This window comes from Bos mutus, chromosome 3 (assembly GCF_027580195.1).
Source record: "Bos mutus isolate GX-2022 chromosome 3, NWIPB_WYAK_1.1, whole genome shotgun sequence".
Lineage (NCBI taxonomy): Eukaryota > Metazoa > Chordata > Mammalia > Artiodactyla > Bovidae > Bos > Bos mutus.
In genome coordinates, this window is record NC_091619.1 from 112,386,463 (window position 1) to 112,405,652 (window position 19,190).

General features: G+C 54.8%; 1 protein-coding gene across 7 annotated transcripts in view; it reads left to right on the forward strand.

Moving 5' to 3' along the window:
* Positions 1–17,209, forward strand: part of SH3BP4 (SH3 domain binding protein 4) — a 98,600-nt gene extending 81,391 nt beyond the window's left edge. For all 7 annotated transcript variants that reach the window (XM_070368533.1, XM_070368532.1, XM_070368531.1 and 4 more), the window contains 3 exons: positions 1,402–3,761; positions 13,831–14,019; positions 15,264–17,209. In XM_070368533.1, coding sequence (XP_070224634.1) covers positions 1,402–3,761; positions 13,831–14,019; positions 15,264–15,488 — 2,774 coding nt within the window. In that variant the 3' untranslated portion in view covers positions 15,489–17,209. The remainder of the gene's footprint in view (positions 1–1,401; positions 3,762–13,830; positions 14,020–15,263) is intronic.
* The last annotated feature ends 1,981 nt before the right edge of the window (positions 17,210–19,190 follow it).

A 19,190-nucleotide genomic window follows, 5' to 3' on the forward strand; every position in this document is an offset into this window, starting at 1 on the left:
TAAGAAGGGGGCCAATATATGGGGTTATTTCCATCAGAAAGAAATGTCTTCATCCTCTTAACCCTAATCCTCTACGTATATGTACTTGGTCACCTATGGGAGGTTTTTAATTATCCGTTATTTTTCAAAACACATCCTACTTGTTTAGATGACTTTTTTCTCTGCTGTTCTAATTGCTGTCTACATTGGTAACACATAGTTGGACACCAAGAGCCATAAATTAGCTTAAGTCCGCTGTTTAAAGTGTTGGCATTTTTTCAGATTGCTTCAAGAGTTGTTCAAAAGAACGTGAATTATGACTGAACCTCAACCTTTAATTTTCAGGGGATAAGAGAGAAATGATTTCATGGTGTTCTTCTGAACGATTGTTTAAAAGAGGCTGAAAGAGACCCGACTCAAAAATCTTATTTCATATAAATAGTTTGATGAAAAATGGGTTCAACTTGGGAACCAGGAAACGGGTCTGATTATCAAGGGTACGTTCCCCTCGGTGTATGTATTTCATTCTGAAGGGAGAGAGTGGAATTGGTTCTTAGACACAGAGATTTCTGCTGGAGGGCTTTTCTGGTCTTTGGTTACATGCACTGGGTCATTTAACACTGTTTTTCTAAATCACTTTCAACTTCTCTTTTGACCTAGCAGCAGTCCCAATAAGTTAGTTAAATCAAGAAAAGTCCAGTTAAAAGGAGATGTTTAAAACCCCAGTTGTTGCTGTTCAGTCAGTAAGTCCTGTCTGACTCTTTGTGACCCCGTGGACTGCAGCACTGCAGGCTTCTCTGTCCTTCACCATCTCCCGGAGTTTGCTCAAACTCATGTCCATTGAGTCTGTGATGCCGTCCAACCATCTTATTGTCTGCCGCCTCCTTCTCCTCCTGCCTTCAGACTTTCCCAGCATCAGGGTCTTTTCCAATGAGTCATCTTTTTGCATCAGGGGGCCAAAGTATTTTTGTAACTTCAGCTTCAGCATCAGTCCTTCCAAAGAATATTCAGGGTTGATCTCCTTTAGGACTGACTGGTTTGATCTCCTTGCAGTCCCAGGGACTCTCAAGAGTCTTCTCCAGCACCACAGTTCAAAAGTATCAATACTTCGGCACTCAGCCTTCTTTATGGTAAAACCCGGGACATCTGATAATTCTATCATGCTGATTTGTGTTTCTGTGGATGGTGGAGAGGCTTTCTACCTGACTTAGACTTTGATTGGGATGTGATGGAATTTGGGGAGAATTCAGCCAGGTGAAGCAGACCCCAGATTTCACTGATTGGTTTCTGTCGGTTATGCCTGGCTTGTTGTCTCCATGTCGGGGGTGATGGTTTCCCAGGCCTCTTTTCTCCATGGCTTAGGACAACATTCTGCCTCTTCTTGGGAGCCCACCCTCACCTCCTGTTCTTTGTTTTGCACAGTGCCTTCTCCCAGTGCCTTGCTCGTCGACAATCCCACACCCTTTGGAAATGCAAAGGAGGTGATTGCAATCAAGGACTACTGCCCAACCAACTTCACCACCCTCAAGTTCTCCAAGGGCGACCACCTGTATGTCCTGGACACCTCGGGCGGGGAGTGGTGGTATGCCCACAACACCACGGAGATGGGCTACATCCCCTCCTCCTACGTGCAGCCCTTAAACTACCGGAACTCCACCCTCAGCGACAGTGGGATGATCGACAATCTTCCAGACAGCCCGGACGAAGTCGCCAAGGAGCTCGATTTGCTCGGGGGATGGACGGATGCCAAGAAGGAATCCAGCAAACCCTACAGTAATAATCCTTTCTGGAACGGGGTCCAGACGAACCCGTTTCTTAATGGGAATGTCCCAGCGATGCCCAGCGTGGACGAGCTGATGCCCAGAAGCGCCGTGGACTTGCTCCTCTTCGACACAGGGACATCCTCCTTCACCGAGTCCAGCTCGGCGACCACCAACAGCACCGGCAACATCTTCGACGAGCTGCCGGCCGCCGGCCGCCTCCCCACGGAGCCACCCGTCAAGCGGGACAACCCTTTCTTCCGAAGCAAGCGTTCCTACAGCCTTTCGGAGCTCTCCGTGCTCCAGGCCAAGTCTGACGCGCCCGCGTCCTCGGGGTTTTTCACGGGCTTGAAATCGCCTGCCCCCGAGCAGTTCCAGAGCCGCGAGGACTTCCGGGCTGCCTGGCTGAGCCACCGGAAGCTGGCCCGGTCTTGCCACGACCTGGACCTGCTGGGCCAGAGCCCTGGGTGGGGCCAGACCCAGGCGGTGGAGACGAACATCGTGTGCAAGCTGGACAGCTCGGGGGGCGCCGTACAGCTCCCGGACGCCAACATCAGCATCCACGTGCCCGAGGGCCACGTGGCTCCCGGGGAGATGCAGCAGATCTCCATGAAGGCTCTGCTGGATCCCCCGCTGGAGCTCAACAGTGACCGGTGCAGCTCCATCAGCCCAGTGCTGGAGGTGAAGCTGAGCACCCTGGAGGTGAAGACCCACCTCATCCTGGAAATGAAGGTATCAGCCGAGGTGAAGAGTGACATTTTCAGCAAAAGCACGGTGGGCCTCCAGTGCCTGAGGAGCGACTCCAAAGAGGGGCCCTACGTCCCCATCCCTCTCGCCTACAGCTACGGGGACACAGTCCAGGTCCAGCTGGACAACCTGGAGCCCTGTATGTACCTGGCCATCGTCGCCCACGGCCCGAACATCCTCTACCCTTCCACGGTCTGGGACTTCATCAATAAAAAAGTCACCGTGGGTCTCTACGGCCCCAAACACATCCACCCGTCCTTCAAGACAGTGGTGACCATTTTCGGGCATGACTGCGCCCCAAAGACCCTCCTGGTCAGCGAGGTCACCCGCCAGGCCCCTACCCCAGCCCCAGTGGCCCTGCAGCTCTGGGGCAAGCACCAGTTCGTTCTGTCCAGACCCCAGGATCTCCAAGTCTGTGTGTTTTCCAACATGACCAACTACGAGGTCAAAGCCAGCGAGCAGGCCAAGGCCGTGAGAGGGTTCCAGGTGAAGCTGGGCAAGGTCAGCCGCCTCATCTTCCCCATCACTTGCCAGAACCCCAGCGAGCTCTCTGACTTCACCCTGCGGGTTCAGGTAAAAGATGACCAGGAGGCCATCCTCACCCAGTTTTGCGTGCAGACCCCCCAGCCACCCCCCAAAAGCGCCATCAAGCCATCCGGGCAGAGACGCTTCCTCAAGAAGAACGAGGTGGGGAAGATTATCCTGTCCCCGCTGGCCGCCACCACCAAGTACCCGACGTTTCAGGACCGCCCCGTGTCCAGCCTCAAGTTCGGCAAGTTACTCAAGACGGTGGTGCGGCAGAGCAAGAACCACTACCTGCTGGAGTACAAGAAGGGCGACGCCATCGCCCTGCTCAGCGAGGAGAAGATCCGGCTCAAGGGGCAGCTGTGGACGAAGGAGTGGTACATCGGCTACCACCAGGGCAGGGTGGGCCTGGTGCACGCCAAGAACGTGCTGGTGGTGGGCAAGGCGCGGCCCAGCCTGCTCGCGGGGCCCGAGCTGAGCACGTCGGTGCTGCTGGAGCAGATCCTGCGGCCCTGCAAGTTCCTCACCTACATCTACGCCTCCGTCCGCACGCTGCTTATGGAGAACGTCAGCAGCTGGCGCTCCTTCGCTGACGCGCTGGGCTACGGGGACCTGCCGCTCACCTTCTTCTGCCGGGCTGAGCTGGACAGCGAGCCTGAGCGGGTAGCGTCCGTCCTGGAGAAGCTGAAGGAAGACTGCAATAACACAGACAACAAAGACCGGAAGTCCTTCCAGAAGGAGCTCATGATGGTGAGTGGCCGGTGGGCGCGGCTTCGCGGGGGCTGGGGGCCCAGCCTGGCCTTAGAGCCCTGGCACGCGCGGGCACGGGCGTGGTCTCCTCAGTCGGTGGGCCCGGCGTCTGGGGTCCCTCTCTGCTCCCGGACACTCACATGCACCTGGGGGACAGGCATTTACTTGGGCCTCGGGGAGGGGAGCCCCAAGCAGCTCAGCACCACCGGGGCGTGAGGGTCGTTCAGGGCTCCTCCCGCTGAATTTGTGAGCTGGGAGGTCCAGAATGCATCTCCCCCTGCCGCTGCGGGGGTTGGGGCACAAGGGGGCCCTGTGTCCACCCGCTCCTGTTTAGATCTCCTGGGAGGAGATCCATCCTTTCGTCAGATCCAGTGGGACCTGTGACGTGAAGGTTTGGTGAACCACTGCCCCAAAGTCTGACTTGATCACAATGTGAATTTTTCTCTCTGGGCCTTACCTGAAGGTTCTGCCCTCCTCAGTATCATTTCCTCTTCCTCCTTTTTGCTTCTGTTTGATTTGGGGTGACGTTGTGGTTGTTATTGTTGTTGTTCAGTGGTTGTCACGTCCAACTGTCTGCCACTCCCAACTGTCTGCCACTCCCATGGACTGCAGCACCCCAGGCTTCCTCGTTCTTCACTATCTCCCGGAGCTTGCTCAAACTCATGTCCATCGAGTCGATGATGCCATCCAACCATCACATCCTCTGTCGTCCCGTTCTTCTCCTGCCCTTAATCTTTCCTAGCATCAGGGTCTTTTCCAGTGAGCCGGCTCTTCACATCAGGTGGCCAAAGTATTCTTGGGGCTTCAACATCAGTCCTTCCAGTGAACATTCAGGGTTGATTTCCTTCAGGAAACAAGTGAGGACCGCCTCTGTTTTGCCAGCACAGCTGGGAACTGGAATCCTAAGTAAAGAGGGGGGGCAGTTAGAGCCCCCCCTGCTGGTTAGAGCTTATAAACCAACCGGAAAGCACCTTCCTTACCCATTCACAGCTTCCAACAGGCCCGGGCTCTGCACTGGTCACTCTAACTGCCAGTGCAGTTACCTGGGAGAAGCTTGATGCCTTTTGGGCATTGCTGATTGAATTAATGCCAGCAGACATTCTGTTGATTCTTTGTGTAACAGAAGCCGACTCAGTTCCCTTGCCCGTCCCCCGATACGAACACGCCACTGGTTTTTGTTCCCGTGGGAAGCCCGTGACTCGGTCATAGCCTTTTTTTCCCCCTCGTTCTGCCCATTCCACTCAGCCCTTTTCACCTCCTAAGCCCTGTAAGGTATGACTCCCAGCGCCCCTGCATTTCTGCCACCTCAACTCCCCTCCTTCCCCCAGCACCTGCCATTCTGAGTGTGTGCCTGTTGGAATGGATGGGCCCGGCCTGTTTGTGTGGGTGTGAGGGTGTGTGCGTGGATGGAAGTGTTGCATTCACATCCCGTGCTGCCCTCTGGGGCTGGGGGACGCAGAAGGGGTATGTCCTCGGGGGCATGGCCCCTGCTGCAGGGAGCGTGAACGGCAGCCTAACAGGAAGCAAGGCATCAAGAAAGACCCCTTGACAGTAGCCCCACAGTAATACAAAGTGCCAGACACACGGAACGGGATAAGAGCCTGACTTTGCCCACGGGAGGGACACCAGACCTGGAGGTGGCAACCAGGAGGTCACTGAGGGCATCCATCACTGATGGCAGCTTCAGTGGGGAGGAAGCCCGTTGTCATGGCAACAGGGGTGGGGACGAGGTGAGGGGGATGGGCAACAGAGGAACCTGCCCAGGCCCTGGATGGGGGTCCTGCACAGCAAGGAGCCAGGGCCCCCCTTCAGGGCTCATCCTGCCAGCCCACCTGTGAGATCAATTCTCGCAGTTTGTGTCCAGCCTGAGTTTCATGGTGCCCTCGTGGATGGACCCCGTACAGGGGGGCGGGAGAGAGCCACCAGCAGGGATTCTCCATGATGGTGGAATGATGTGCATTCATGAACCATGAAGGGTATTTAATTGTTCCTTCCTCACAGCTGGAAATCGCTCACCTTGAATGGGGCAGGATGAATGAACCTGGGCGGACTGAGGAGGTGGCGCTCAACTTCCAACTTCCATTTCATTTCTTTTCATCTTTTTGTTCAACTTGGGGAGCTTGCCCTGAGAGCGGGTTTTTCGGGAAGCTTCCTTGGGTTAGTCGGGAGGGGAGAGGGGTTCCGTGTGCAACTCGGTCCTCCCCCCATCCCCTGCCAGCCCCACACCCACCAGGACTCCCAGGCAAGGAGGAAATGAAACCTGACCTTCGCAGGAGCGTGGCGCCGGGACAAGGTTGGATTTGTGGTGCCGCAGTGGAACTGGTTTAGCAGTGTTTCCCCTCTCCCGCCCCTCCCCGGCTCCTCTCCTATCGCCTCATCTTGTGGGCTGGCAGGTTTGAATGGTTGGCCAAACTTCTAGAAACTACAGGCTGATTTATCCCAGCGTGTCTGGGGAGTCGCTGGAAACCAGGTGTTTTATTTCCAGGGACTTAACAAATCACTGGGCGGTCAGGCTTCCTGTGGCCTCGGTGGCTGATTTCACCCACCCCCCTCTCTCCAGCCCTGTCCCAGGCAGACCACCTCTTCCCCACCCCTCTCGTTTTGAAGGTAGCTTTCTGTTCAGTTATGACTCCTTGGTTTGGAAGCAGTGATTGAATGAATTAAAAGTGGTGAAGGTTTTCAGACAGTAAATTTGCAGGCAGATGAGAAGGATAAAGGAACCAAGGACTGAGTTGTCCGGCCCCGCGGGGCCCACCGCTGGGGGTCGTACCTGCCGCTGCACACCAGCTGTACCGGTGGCCGTTTCTCCGTGTCTTGGATACACCTGGCTGCCCCTGCCCGGGCCTCTGCATGTGCTGTTCCCTCTGCCTGGAATTCTCTCCACTCCAGTTTCACGTGGCTGCGTTTTATGTCCTTCAGGTCCCGGCTCAGATGTCCTTGCCAGACCTTTCCTGCCGCCCTCGATGAAGCGACCTGGCGCCTCTGGGTCCCTGCGCCAGGCTCCCTGGGTTATTGTGGCTTCGTCCTCATGGTGCTTTCTCAAATCCGGAATGCTCTTGTTCACTCGTATTCACGGTCCTTATCATTAGGCTAATTGGATATGAACTCCACGAGGGAAGCCATGCTGGCACGCAGGAAACACCCAGACATTCGATGAATGAGTGAATACGTGAGTGAATGAGGAGTGAGCGAATGAATGAGTCACGCAGGCTGAGGATCTGACCTGGACGCAGTCTCCTGAGGTCAGGTGTGTTTCTGTTCTCTGGTTCCACTTGCTCTTTCGCCATTTTCGTGCATCTGTTCAATATCAGAGCTGGCCCAGCAGCACCTTATGTAACTACGGTCTCCGGCTGTTTCTGCAGCCCTGTCTCACCCGCACGGTGTGACCACCGTGGAAAGCACCCCTCTGTCCCCGGCCTGCCCAGCTCTCCAGCAGAGGCCCTGCCTGTCTGTGACAAACGATGGCTGTCCAACACGGTGATGCTACCGCCACCCCCGACCATCAATAGAGTGGGGGGAGGTGAGACGCTGACCCCGAGGAGGGTAGCCAGGACGGACGGGGCTCACGGAGCATCCCCAGGCATGAGAGAGCATTGAGTGAACCCCCCTGGGGGGAGGTGAGACGCTGACCCCGAGGAGGGTAGCCAGGACGGATGGAGCTCGCGGAGCATCCCCAGGCATGAGAGAGCATTGAATGAACCCCCCGGACGATCGCTTTGGCTGGCGGAACTTGTGGCTTAGGAAGATCCTGGAATAGGCACCACATACTTGAAGAGCTTCTGAAGTCAAGTTCTGTTGTCAGAAACAGGCCAGGGGGAGCTGGTGGCAGGCGTATGGCCGCAGCTTCTAACAGAGCTGGGAAGAGCTGCCCCGTCCAGGGCGGGAGTTGGTACTCCATGTTCCTGAAACATGTCTCTGGTGTCTGCTGTGCCCTTATTTGAGGGTAGGGTGTTGCACCTTTCCTTGAGGGAGATGCGGAGTGAACACCCACAGGAGTGCAGGACAGATCAGTGATGGGCCCTGAAGAAAAGATCCCCTTGACGTGAGTGGGCCAGGGAAAGGCAAGTGTGGGGGGAGGGCTGACACGGGGGGTGGGCCGTGGCCCACCCAGCAGAGAGGGGCTGACACGGGGGATGGGCCGCGGCCCACCCAGCAGAGAGGGGCTGTTGGGTGCAGGGGGGGAGGGAGTGGGGTAGCACCAGAGGCCAGGGGAGGCCAGAGGCTGGGCTGAGTCTAGATGGCCACGTGCTGACGGTGGGGCTGGCCCAGGCTGGATGACGCTCGTGCTTTCTTCCTTGAGCATTGGGCCAGGGGATGGGGTAAGTGTTTCAGGGGACGGGAAGGGGACCCAGGTGTGTGCTTCTCCTTGGGGACCCACCCAGGTGTGTTGTTGTGCCTTGTCACCTCCCAGCCTCCGAGCCACATGGCTGACAGTCAGTGCCCCCCCCACCCCTGCCCCACTCTTAGCCTTCAGACCTGGCCCACCTTGGCAAGAAGGCGGGCAGCCAGCGAGGCAGCCCTGGGCTTTCTCTCCATCCTGCCATGCTGCGTGGGGGTCGGATGGCCCCGGGTCTGTGCTGTGGCCCAGAGGGGCAGTTCCCAGGCCACCTGCACAGCCATGCCGACCTTCAGAGTCCCCCGGGGTCCTGGGCCTGGCCCGCTGCTGTGGCTCATCCCAGGTTTGGTTTTTTTCCAAAATGAAGATAGTCCTCATTGGCATTTCTGTTTGTGAAGACGGCGGATGCTCTTCTTGCATTGTTATTTGCCAGTCCTGAGAAACAGCAGCAGAAAGCCCCCACTCCGGGCCCGTCTTCCAAAGCAGCCTGTGTTAGCGGTCTGCAGGGTAGACACCATGGGTCTTCCTCCGTTCCCTGGGTTTGCCCTGCACTGTCTGTGGTCAGCTCCTCCCCCTGGAGCACGTGAGCAGGCGGCTCTGGGTCTGTGCGGAGCTGCCACCCCCAGCTGGGCAGATGCTCTGGTCCTCTATCTCCAAGAAGGCGGTGGTGCCTGATCTCACCATTACCAACACTGCTCCGAGGAAAGTCCCAGCCCCGTGACTCTGCAGGCTTGTCCCTTCCATTTCGTGACAACATTCTGCCAGCTGCAGGCACCCTGCAGAGAAGGAGGAGCCAGCGTTGGCCATGGCAGCGGGGTCACATTGAGGCGAGCAAGGCCTGAGAGTGACGGGGGATGATTTAAAAGCCCACTGGTGTCCATCTCTGTCTCTGCAGTGACCGGACTGAATGGCCCCTGCTGATGGGTGTGCACCCTTCTCGCCTTTTTGACCCTTGGGTTCCCACATCTGGGATTTAGTTTTGTTTTTTGAGGGTGAGAGGGCTTCCACAGGTGGCTCAGGGGTAAAGAACCCACCTGCCAATGCAGGAGATATGAATTCGATCCCTGGGTCAAGAAGATCCCCTGGAGAAGGAAATGACAACCCACTGCACTATTCTTGCCTGGGAAATCCCATGGACAGAGGAGACTGGCAGGCTACAATCCAGGAGGTCGCGAAAGAGTTGGACACGTCTGAGTGACTGAACATGCAGCACGCGTGAGAGTAAGAAATGACAGAGTGTGTCCTTCTGTTTTTAAGGCATTAATGCTGCTTTTGACACACTTTGTGGGTCTGGGGAAGAGTTTTCTGAGTGTGGTTGAAAATCCAGGTGGGAAACACTGCTGTGTATTTGTTCCAGGACGTGGCGACTACAGTGAGTGGAGGGAAGGGTTTGGCTCATACTCGAGGACTGTGAAGATTTGGGTGATGGCCATCTCGTGTGTGTGTGTGTGCGTGTGTATGGAGGGTGGCAGACAGAACCCTCAGGAACCTAGCTCTGTAAGAACTGGAAGTGTCTTCATTTAGCAACACTCTTTCAGTGTAAGAGATTATTCTTGACTCTGGGGGTTACACCCTGAGGGAGCGGCAAGTCTGTCCTCCGGGCTGGGAGGGAAGGAGCGAGAGTTGGCTGGAACTACAGGAGGAACCAGGCTGTGGGCAGGGCGGCCTCCCCTGAAGGGGCCTAAGCCAGCAATCAGAACTGGTCCTGGGGCCACCAGGAGCGAAGCCGTCAGGGTGGGTGACCAGGAGTCACGGGTGGTGGCGGTGGGAGTCCAGGAGCTAGAGGGAAGGATGCTGTGGGCTCTTGGAGTTTCTCTGAAAAAAGAGAAAGTTGCTGTAAGAATACAAGTCTAGGCAGGTGGTGGTTTTAGGAGTAAGGTTGTAGGGGAAATCAACACTGAGAACCTGGAGAAGCGAATGGAAATGAGGGGAGTGTTGAGATCAGGGAGAGTTGGGGCTGGAAAGGTTGGGATGAAGGAATTCTCTGAAAAGGGAGCAAAACCACCTTCTCCCCGAGAAGCGGATGCAGCTACCTACCAGCTGTGCACTTATGGAGGTTTCTGGGCTCTTTCCTGCCAGGTGGTCCCGAAGCCCCAAGGGCACTGACACAGGGAGGAGCAGGGTTGCCATGGTGACCGCCCTTCTGGTGTTTGAACCTCTGGAATGGAAGCTTGGAATGAGCATACCGCAGAATGATGCTTTGTCGTATTCTCATAAGAATGTCTTTTCAAACGGGGATTGGCACCCTGGCCCGAGGGCCACCTGTTTTCCTAAGGGAAGTTTTACTGGAACGCAGCCCTGTCCACTCGTTCAAGTGCTGTCTGTGCTACTCTCTCGCCCCACCGCAGTCACGCAGCCAAGGCAGAGACCCCCTGCCTGCAGAGCCAAAAACAGATCCTGTCTGGCCCTACAGAGCAAGCTTGGCCACCCTGACCTAAGGCACGGTCACTCCAGCTACTGAGAGTCAAGCTGGGGCCGGTTTTGTGCTTTGTTTCATTGGGTGTGTTCTGTTCTCTGCTATTACCTGTGTTAACTTGTGTGTGCAGAAATTAAAGAGGTGCCACAGGGAAAAGGTTCCAGAACCAGACCCCTGCAGCTGAGAAAATTTTATTTCTGAGATTTGGTGAGCACCCAAAATGCATCCTTCGGGGTGGGGGGAAAATGTAAGAACTACCCCTTGAAGATGGTGTGGGCAGCTGTAGCTGCTCAGAGGCCAGAGAGAGGGGCTGAGCTTCTCAGGACCTTTGTCCCTGTGCGCTGTACCCTGAGGAGAGAGCAGCTTTGATCACCCCCACCAGGGATCCCCGAAGCAGAAGCAGGGGACTCTGGGTGTTCTGTTACCTGGAAAACAGGCCGCTTGCGGAGCCAGGCAGCTGAGCACACACGCGCTGCCGGGACGCTATGCGGAAGCCTGGGAGGGACCGTTGTCACGGGGGGTCGGCCGGCTCCTTCTCAGAACAGCAGGCTTGGCTAGCAGGGGCCCTGCCTCCGCTGTGCATCTGGGCTCAAACCACACCACGCCAAAAGTTTTTTTTTTACTTTTTTTATTATTCAAATATAGTTGATTTACAGTGTTGTGTTAATTTCTGCTGCACAGCAAAGTGATTCAGTTATACATATATAGAGAGACATTCTTTTTCATATTTCTTATGGTTTATCAGAGAGTATTTGCTCTAGTTCCCTGAGCTGTACAGTAGGACCTTGTTTTTTTTATTATTATTATTATTATTATTATTCAAGCAAAAGAATTTAAATCCTGAATTCTACCAATATATCACACATCCTCCCCATACCAGGTTCTGCAGTACAAATCTAGTAAACATTTAATTTTCTTCAAACAATGTCACTTGAAGATATCTAAGTTCAAAGAGACCAGTTTCTGAAATGTCTGAATCATCGCGCTGAAGCCTCATGCACGGGTCCTGAAGTCACGTGGTGCCCACAGAGCTGGCAAGTCATTGGCCTGAGCGCCGGGAAGTCTTACTTGCCTCCCCTCAAGCTGTGGGGCCCTGGACAGGCCACCCAGCGTCTACGAGGTCTATAAATCAGACACCACGCAGCACTCCTGTCCCCTCGAGCTATGGGATCCTGGACAAGTCACCCAGTGTCTACGGGGTCTATAAATCAGACACCACGCAGCCCACACAGTGAGTGGGAGCCGGGCACAGGCTGCCTGGAGGCCAGACCAGCTCCAACACTGGACCCCTGTCCTCTCAACTTTATCTGCAAACTGGGGTGAGCTTGGCTTCTCTCCATGGGGCTTCTGGGGAGTAGATGAGCCCCGTGCCCAGCTCACCGGAAGGACTCAGTGATGGCAGTTTGTTTATAAAGACAAAAATCAGAAAAGGACCACATGGTCCTCCCTTCTGGTTTCCCACCTTAAAGCCAGTTGCTAAGCCTTTGGACCCTGGACAGCCTCAGAATGAGCTTGTGTTTTAAAGGTAAAGATTGAGATGCTTATACATTCAGGGAGCCCCTTTGCCCAAAGTCACCATCCATTCATTTTGTTAAGTTCCCCCAAATAAATGTACTTCAATGAGAACGCTCAGTCTAAAATAGCTGCGTTTTTTCAAGTAGCAGCCCAGCAGACTGACCTTGCTCGGATGCCAGGCTGCCTGCAGCTTCACAAAATGTTTGAAGAGAAAGATGTGTTTGGCTCAGCTGGGGAGGGGTTGGCTGGTAGGTGTCTTGATGTTTTTAGCACTTTTTCTGTGGAGCCTTGAAGTTACAGCCTCAGGTGCTTGGACAGAGCGTTCAGGGACAGAAAGGAGGCAGGGCCTGGTCTCAGCGTCTCTTCAGTCGCATCCTCGATGTCCGAGGGCACCAGGGCATCTCAGACCCCATCGCTGGGGCCCCGGAGGCTCCCTTCTGCAGCTGTTAGGCTGTAATCTAGGGATCTGCTGGGTGAATGAGGTTGGGGTGAGCCTTGGCTCCATGGCCCAGGTGGGTCTGGTCCTCACCGAGTCTTCTCCTCCTGCCAGGGCTGCATCCTGGCCGCCCACAGTCACACACTCTGTGCCGGCTCCGTGGGGCCCACAGCCCGACACCCAGCAGACGTCCGTGTGGCTTGGGGTGACGTGTGGGGACAGTAGACCTGTGGGTTTGTGATACTGATGTGGCTTCATTTCTTTAAGCCAGAAACATTAGTGTGAACCGCGCCTCCAGCCTGGGCTGCACAGAACCCCAGAGCAGCAAGCCCTGTGTTAAAAGCCTGCCCCGATGGGCCAGCCCCTCACCTGGGTGGGGGATGACATCCAAGGTGGGGCCACATGCTGTCCGGGTCACGCGGGGACGTGGCCTGGGAATCTGCCCGTTGCCTCCTTCCCAGCTGACAACACTTCTCTCCTCCTGACCCCCCAGTCCCTCCACGGTTAGTTAGCCCTGTGCAGAGACACGTTGCTCATCTCTCACAGTTGTGACAAGGGTGGGGGTCCCATCGATTCTGGAGACTCTTGATGGTTTGGCCTCTCTCAGCCTCCCTGTATCCCAGCCTTTCGTGTGTCTCCAGAACCCAAGGGTCCCAGATCTTGCTCTGCACGCCAGGTCCCAATCTGAACCCCCTGCTCGCGCCTCTTCTGTGAGTCAGGCTCCCCACCCGCTGACGGCAGCTTGTCCTGCTCTGCGCCCTGGCCGTCCTGCACTGGCCGTCTGGGTCAAGCGCATCACTTCTCCAGTTTCCCCAGTGGCAGTGGGAATACACGAACAGCCGTCATCTCACCCACCCCACCCGTCCGTGTCCCGGGCTACCGAGTGGAAGGACCGCAGGCTGGGAGGCTCCAAGCAGTTGAGGTTCATCCTGCCTCTGTTCTGGGGCTGTCGCAGGGCTGGCTTCTCTGGGGGCTCTGCGGGGGTCTGTCGTGCCGCTCTCCCAGCTCCTGGGGGCTCCAGTGCTGCGGTTGCATCACCCTGTCCCTACCTCCAGTCTTCCCTCTTTCTCTGCGTGTCTGTTTCTCTCCGCATAAGGACACCAGTCACTGGAAGAGGGGCAGGCACCCCATTCCACCAGGGCCACAGGATATCTGGTTCCATCTGCAAAGACCCTGCGTGATTTACAGGAGGGCGAGGATGTGCAGGCGGGGGGCCCAGTACATCCTGCGATCGTGGGTTCCAGCAGAGGGTTTGCTCAGGCCACACAGCATCCAGGGAGCCAGCACGTGGTCTCTGCAGGGCCAGCTTCCTGGGATCCCAGAGCCTGCCCTCAGCCCTGCCTCATCCCCGCCCCTTCCTCCTCAGGCCTTACTGAAGATGGACTGCCAGGGCCTGGTGGTCAGACTCATCCAAGACTTCGTGCTCCTGACCACGGCGGTCGAGGTGGCGCAGCGCTGGCGGGAGCTGGCCGAGAAGCTCGCCAAGGTGTCCAAGCAGCAGATGGACGCGTACGAGTCTCCCCACCGGGACAGGAACGGGGTGGTGGACAGCGAGGTGAGCCCGGCTGCCCTTCCCTCCACCTGTCAAATGCAGTGGTGACAGCGTCTACATTAGAGCATTTTTAGGAGGACAGATGATGAAGTGTGAAGGCAAGTGCTCAATGCAGAGGAGGCTCTCGATGAGAGGGAGCATGTCCATCCTTATCGGGATCCTTAGTTGGCAGCCAGGCCCTGGGTGGTGGTGAGGCTGCTCTGCTCTCAGGTGGGACATTGGAACGGCATCCTCGGAACTGCCAGTCCCTTGCTGATCCTGATCTTAAATTACCTTTGGCCCGATTGGAGGACGCAGGATGATGGGGCTCTGCCCCACACAGGGAGGGGTGGACAGATCCTTGTATGTTGCCGGCTTCAGCCAAGGCTGGTTGGGTCCCTGCTCAGAGAGTCTGTTTTCTCACTTGTTTTGTGGAGGTCACTTTAAGCTTCTGGAAAGACAGAAAGGCTCTCAAGACCTAGGAAGCAGGAAGTCCCCAGGATAAGGGCATCCTTTATTGACGTGGCGAGTTTCTAAATAAATGGAAAGTGCTATGGGGTTGGAAGGAAAGAGGCCCCTTCTGTTGGCTTGGCCAGTACGTGGTACTGATAGCTTACAGTGAACGGTGTTGGATTCATGATCTCCGAAGAAGAAGATTTAGGGACCAGGCACCAGGCTTGATCACTCAGGAGCTTTTGTATAGCAAAGTTTTATTAAAGTATGAAAAGGACAGAGGAATCTTCTGACATAGACTTCAGAAGGGGGACGAAGAGCGTCCCCCACTCACTAGTCTTACCAAGGCCATATATACTTTTACCAGACCCACTCCCAGGTTAAGACGAGAGCTGACAACAGCAAGGCCTTAACCAGACCCACTCCCACAATAAACATCTTAAGATAACAAGATTAGTCAGAGGGTTCTTGTTAGGAAGAAACATGAACTTGAGCAGGATACTTTGTTATATTGACTAAGACAAAGCAAAGTAGGAAAAAAAAAGTTTGTCCTTTTCTCCTAGAGAGCCTCAGACCCCTCTCTCTTTCTCGGGGACCCTGGACTTCTTATCAACCTACCTAGGAATTGACTCTCAGCACTGCCCACCTGCTCTCACGCAAAGTGCCTTCTTCCCTCTGAAATGTGCTAGCCCAGGACAGGGTCGACTGCTTTGGGGTTCATGATGCTGGTACTAGGAGAGGTAACTCGGACCAGCTCTCTCACTGTCTCCTAATCTCTGCTCTCTCTCTTGGTTTTGGACGACCGCACCATCCAGGCCATGTGGAAGCCCGCCTACGACTTTCTCCTCACCTGGAGCCACCAGATTGGGGACAGCTACCGGGATGTCATCCAGGAACTGCACATCGGCCTGGACAAGATGAAGAACCCCATCACCAAGCGCTGGAAGCACCTCACGGGGACCCTGATCCTGGTGAACTCCCTGGACATCCTGCGGGCCTCCGCCTTCAGTCCCGTGGACCATGATGACTTCGTGATTTGAACAGGTCCCCGACCTCCTGCTGCTCTGGGGCACGGACCCTCCGTCTGCCCCAGATGCCCGGGCGGGCATATGGCACTGGGGAGGGAGGGAGGGTCAGCTGCTCAGACAGACCCAGGGGCCCTCCCCACTGGACCCTCACCCAGGACCAAGCACACATATGATGTTCCACCTGCCTTCTCCATCGTGGGGGAGGCCCGAAGGGAATTTCTACTGCAGGTAGTTGCCAATCAAATAGGTTTCTATTTGTTAAGTATAAATTTAAATTTAAAATCAGTTTTTGTTTTTTTTTTAAAGTATGGGGGTAGGGCGTACCAGAAAGGTGGTTATCTAATTTTTTACTGGACCCTAAATTAAAAGAAGAAAACACTTCTTAGGATCAGATAGTGTTGAGGTTTTTATGTTCTATGAAGACCTTTTTAAATTATGTGACAGATGTATATATGTATTTAAGGGTTGTGGGAGCGTTTCTGGTTGTCGGACACACTTTGAATTTCACCACTGAGCACGGGAAGACACTTGCTCAAGTGCCAGACCTTCTTGGCTGTGTACTTGTGAAAAAGAAATCAAATAGAAACGTGGTGTCTCAGTAAACGAGTCCAGTCGGTGCCCGCCCGTTCTTTCTGAGGCTGTCCTGGTCCTACTCTTCCCTCCTGTTTTTATTACCTTCCAACCCTGGCCTTGTGTTGCAGGAAGTATCGGCCATGACACAGGGGAAGACTTTCTGAGCCCCTGCCTGTGTGCCCTTCGCCACCCGGAGCCAAGTGGTCCCTGCAGCTCTGAGAGGCCTCGCCCAGCCTCTCCCGGGGGCAGGGAATGCTTGCTGCAGAGCTTACAGCCTCTCTTCTGGGCACAGAGAGCACATCACCACAAGCACACCCTATGCTGATGTCCAGAGACGCCTGCTGGCATTTGCCAAACTCCACTTCACCTGAAATGGAGCCCTTCTCCCCTCCTTGTCTGTCTGTCTCTCCTTTCCTTGGAAATAAAGAGCATAGGGAAATCTTTAAAGACAAAAAGAGCATGAAGATTATCTGAGCAGGGTGACCATTGTCTGAAAATGTTCTCACGTAAAATCTGAGCCTTGGCTGACGGTTGCCTTGATGGCTTGATAGCTGGAGATCACCTTGCTGGGCTGAATTCTGCAGTCGCATGTGGTTACATCATCTCGGAAGAAAGTGAGGGATGGGCGAGAAGAAACATCTGGAAGATCAATAGAGTCGATGCCCGGGAAGGTGCCGGGACACGCGCCGTGCTTACAGGAGCGATGCACCATCTGGGATTCCGGAATCTCATTCTCTAAATCTGCTTGCTGGAAGCGCGTTAATTACTTAGTATAATCCATGTAAATCCCTTTTTGGGCTAAAACATTCTTCTACAGCTATTGATTCCAATTCAGAAAACCCACAGCTAGAAAACAACAACAACAACAACAACAACAAAAAACATTACAGATTTTATGCTGCAAAAACCGAGACACCCCACGATTCCCCTCCCCATCATCCCACGAAATCATCTTACATTCTGCGCTCCACTCTCTGCCTTCAGTCTTCCCAGAGAGCATCTCTCACTTTTCCCCAAAGAAGAAACAAAACCAGTCGCACCTTAAATATGGAGATTTTTTTCCTCAGGGGCTTTAAATAGTTTCCTATGCAACGTGTCTTGTAGCACAAATTCAATTGTATGAAAGTTGCAGTAAATTTTCTTTGGATATTTTAACTTAACTGTGTGTGCGTGTTTTTCTGTACCCAACCAGACTTTAAATAAAGCACAAAGCCTAGTGTATCTATGCACAGAGCCATGTCCCGTTTCCCCCTCTGCCTCCCGCCATGGTCAAGGGGACATGACATAGATGGCAGGGTGACATTTGGGTTAGTGAGGCTCTTGTTTTCTTGCTGCTGATTTAATTGCTCTTGGAATATAGGAATCTCAGCCATTACTGACTAATGGGAATCAAGTGTGGCCCAGAGTACCCAAAGGTGCAGATGGCTTGCCTTTTTCTCGGTCTTTTGCACCTGGAATTGGCCAATCCCACACCCACCGTACACAGCTGAGCGTGGACATCAGGTTAGAGCAAGACAGACTCCCAGAGGCCCTGCCCTCACCTCGCTTTCGGAATACCATGTAGCTCAGGGAGAGAACGGAATGGGGTGGGGGCAAGCGATGGAGCCCAGCCCCACCTGGAGGTGGTGGGGAGGGTGGGGAGGAGGCCAGCCTCCTTTAGAAGTGACTTGAGCCCAAGGTCAAGGGGTAAGCAGGCACCAGCCAGGCCAGACCAGGGGAACAGGGTGCCTGCAGCATTGAGGGGGCACAGGGACCACCAGAGGCTGACCCCTCCCTGGGCCTGGGGTGTGCTGAACAGGCAAGAGCCTCTGAGCGCACCTCTGCCCTCCTCATCACCCCTCAGCGTTTGTCAAGTCCAGCCCCGCCAGCCAGAACCTTGCACCATTTTGCAGTTGAGAAGGGGCTCAGCGAGGCCCCTGACATACACAGGCTAGCGGCAGAGGTGGCGGTTTTAGCCCGGAGCTGCTGTCACAGAGTGCCGTCTTCTCACAGATCTCAAGGCCAGAAGTCCAAGATCAGGACGTCCCATGGCCGTCCCCCTGTGCCTGTCCAAACCTCTCTTTAAGGACCCCAGTTATGGGAGAGGGCCCACCCGAATCAAGTGTGACCTCATCTTAACTCGATCTTCTGTGTGTGTGTGTGTGTGTGTGTTAGTTGCTCAGTCGTGTCCGACTCTGTGACCCCATGGACTGTAGCCCGCCAGGCTCCTCTGACCATGGGATTCTCCAGGCAAGCGTACTGGAATGGGTAACCATTCCCTTCTCCGGGGTGACTTCCCGACTCAGGTAACAAACTCAAGTCTCCTGCATTGCAGGCAGATTCTTTACCATCTGAGCCACTGATCTTTAATGACCTTATTTCCAAGCAAGGCCACATTCACAGGCTGGGGGATGGGACTTCCAGCAGACCTTGAAAAACAGCTCAACCCACAGCCTGGCCCCCTATACTGAGGCCTTGGCGGTGGTCTGCTTAGGAGGATGGGGAAGAAATCCAGCTGGATCTGTCTGCAGGGTCTCTGCTCAGTTTAAGCAAAAGCCAGAGGGGCAGCGGGAGGTGAATCTTTACAATGGGAAGCTACTCTGGACAGGACCACTCGGTTCACTGAAACCCACTTCCTTCCTGAGCAAACAGCTCAAGTGTTTCTCAGTTCAGTTCAGTTCGCTCAGCCGTGTCCGACTCTTTGCGACCCCATGGACTGCAGTACACCAGGCCTCCCTGTCCATTACCAACTCCCAGAGTTTGCTCAAACTCATGTCCACTGAGTCAGTGATGCCATCCAACCATATCACCATCTCGTGTTTCCCAGCCTCCCTTCAAGTGGGTGTGGCCAAGTGACTCCACCCATAGGTGGCATCAGCCTGGCCTGTCGAACCTTCTGGGCACCCCGTCTGCTCTCCCAATTGAGCAGAAAGAACTCCAGGGACCTAAATGAGGACACAGGTCCTCAAATGACCCCTTCAAACCAGAGTTTACCTCCTGGCCTCTGAGGCTGTGGGGTTCACTGTTAGGGCAGCCGGCATTCCTCTAGGTCCCGTATTCTCAGATAACTACTGTTAGTGGAAAAGCTGGAGGCACGAGGGGTTTGCTCTTACAGGGAAAAATCCCTGTCACACCTGGATTATATCAGGTAAGTGAAAGTCG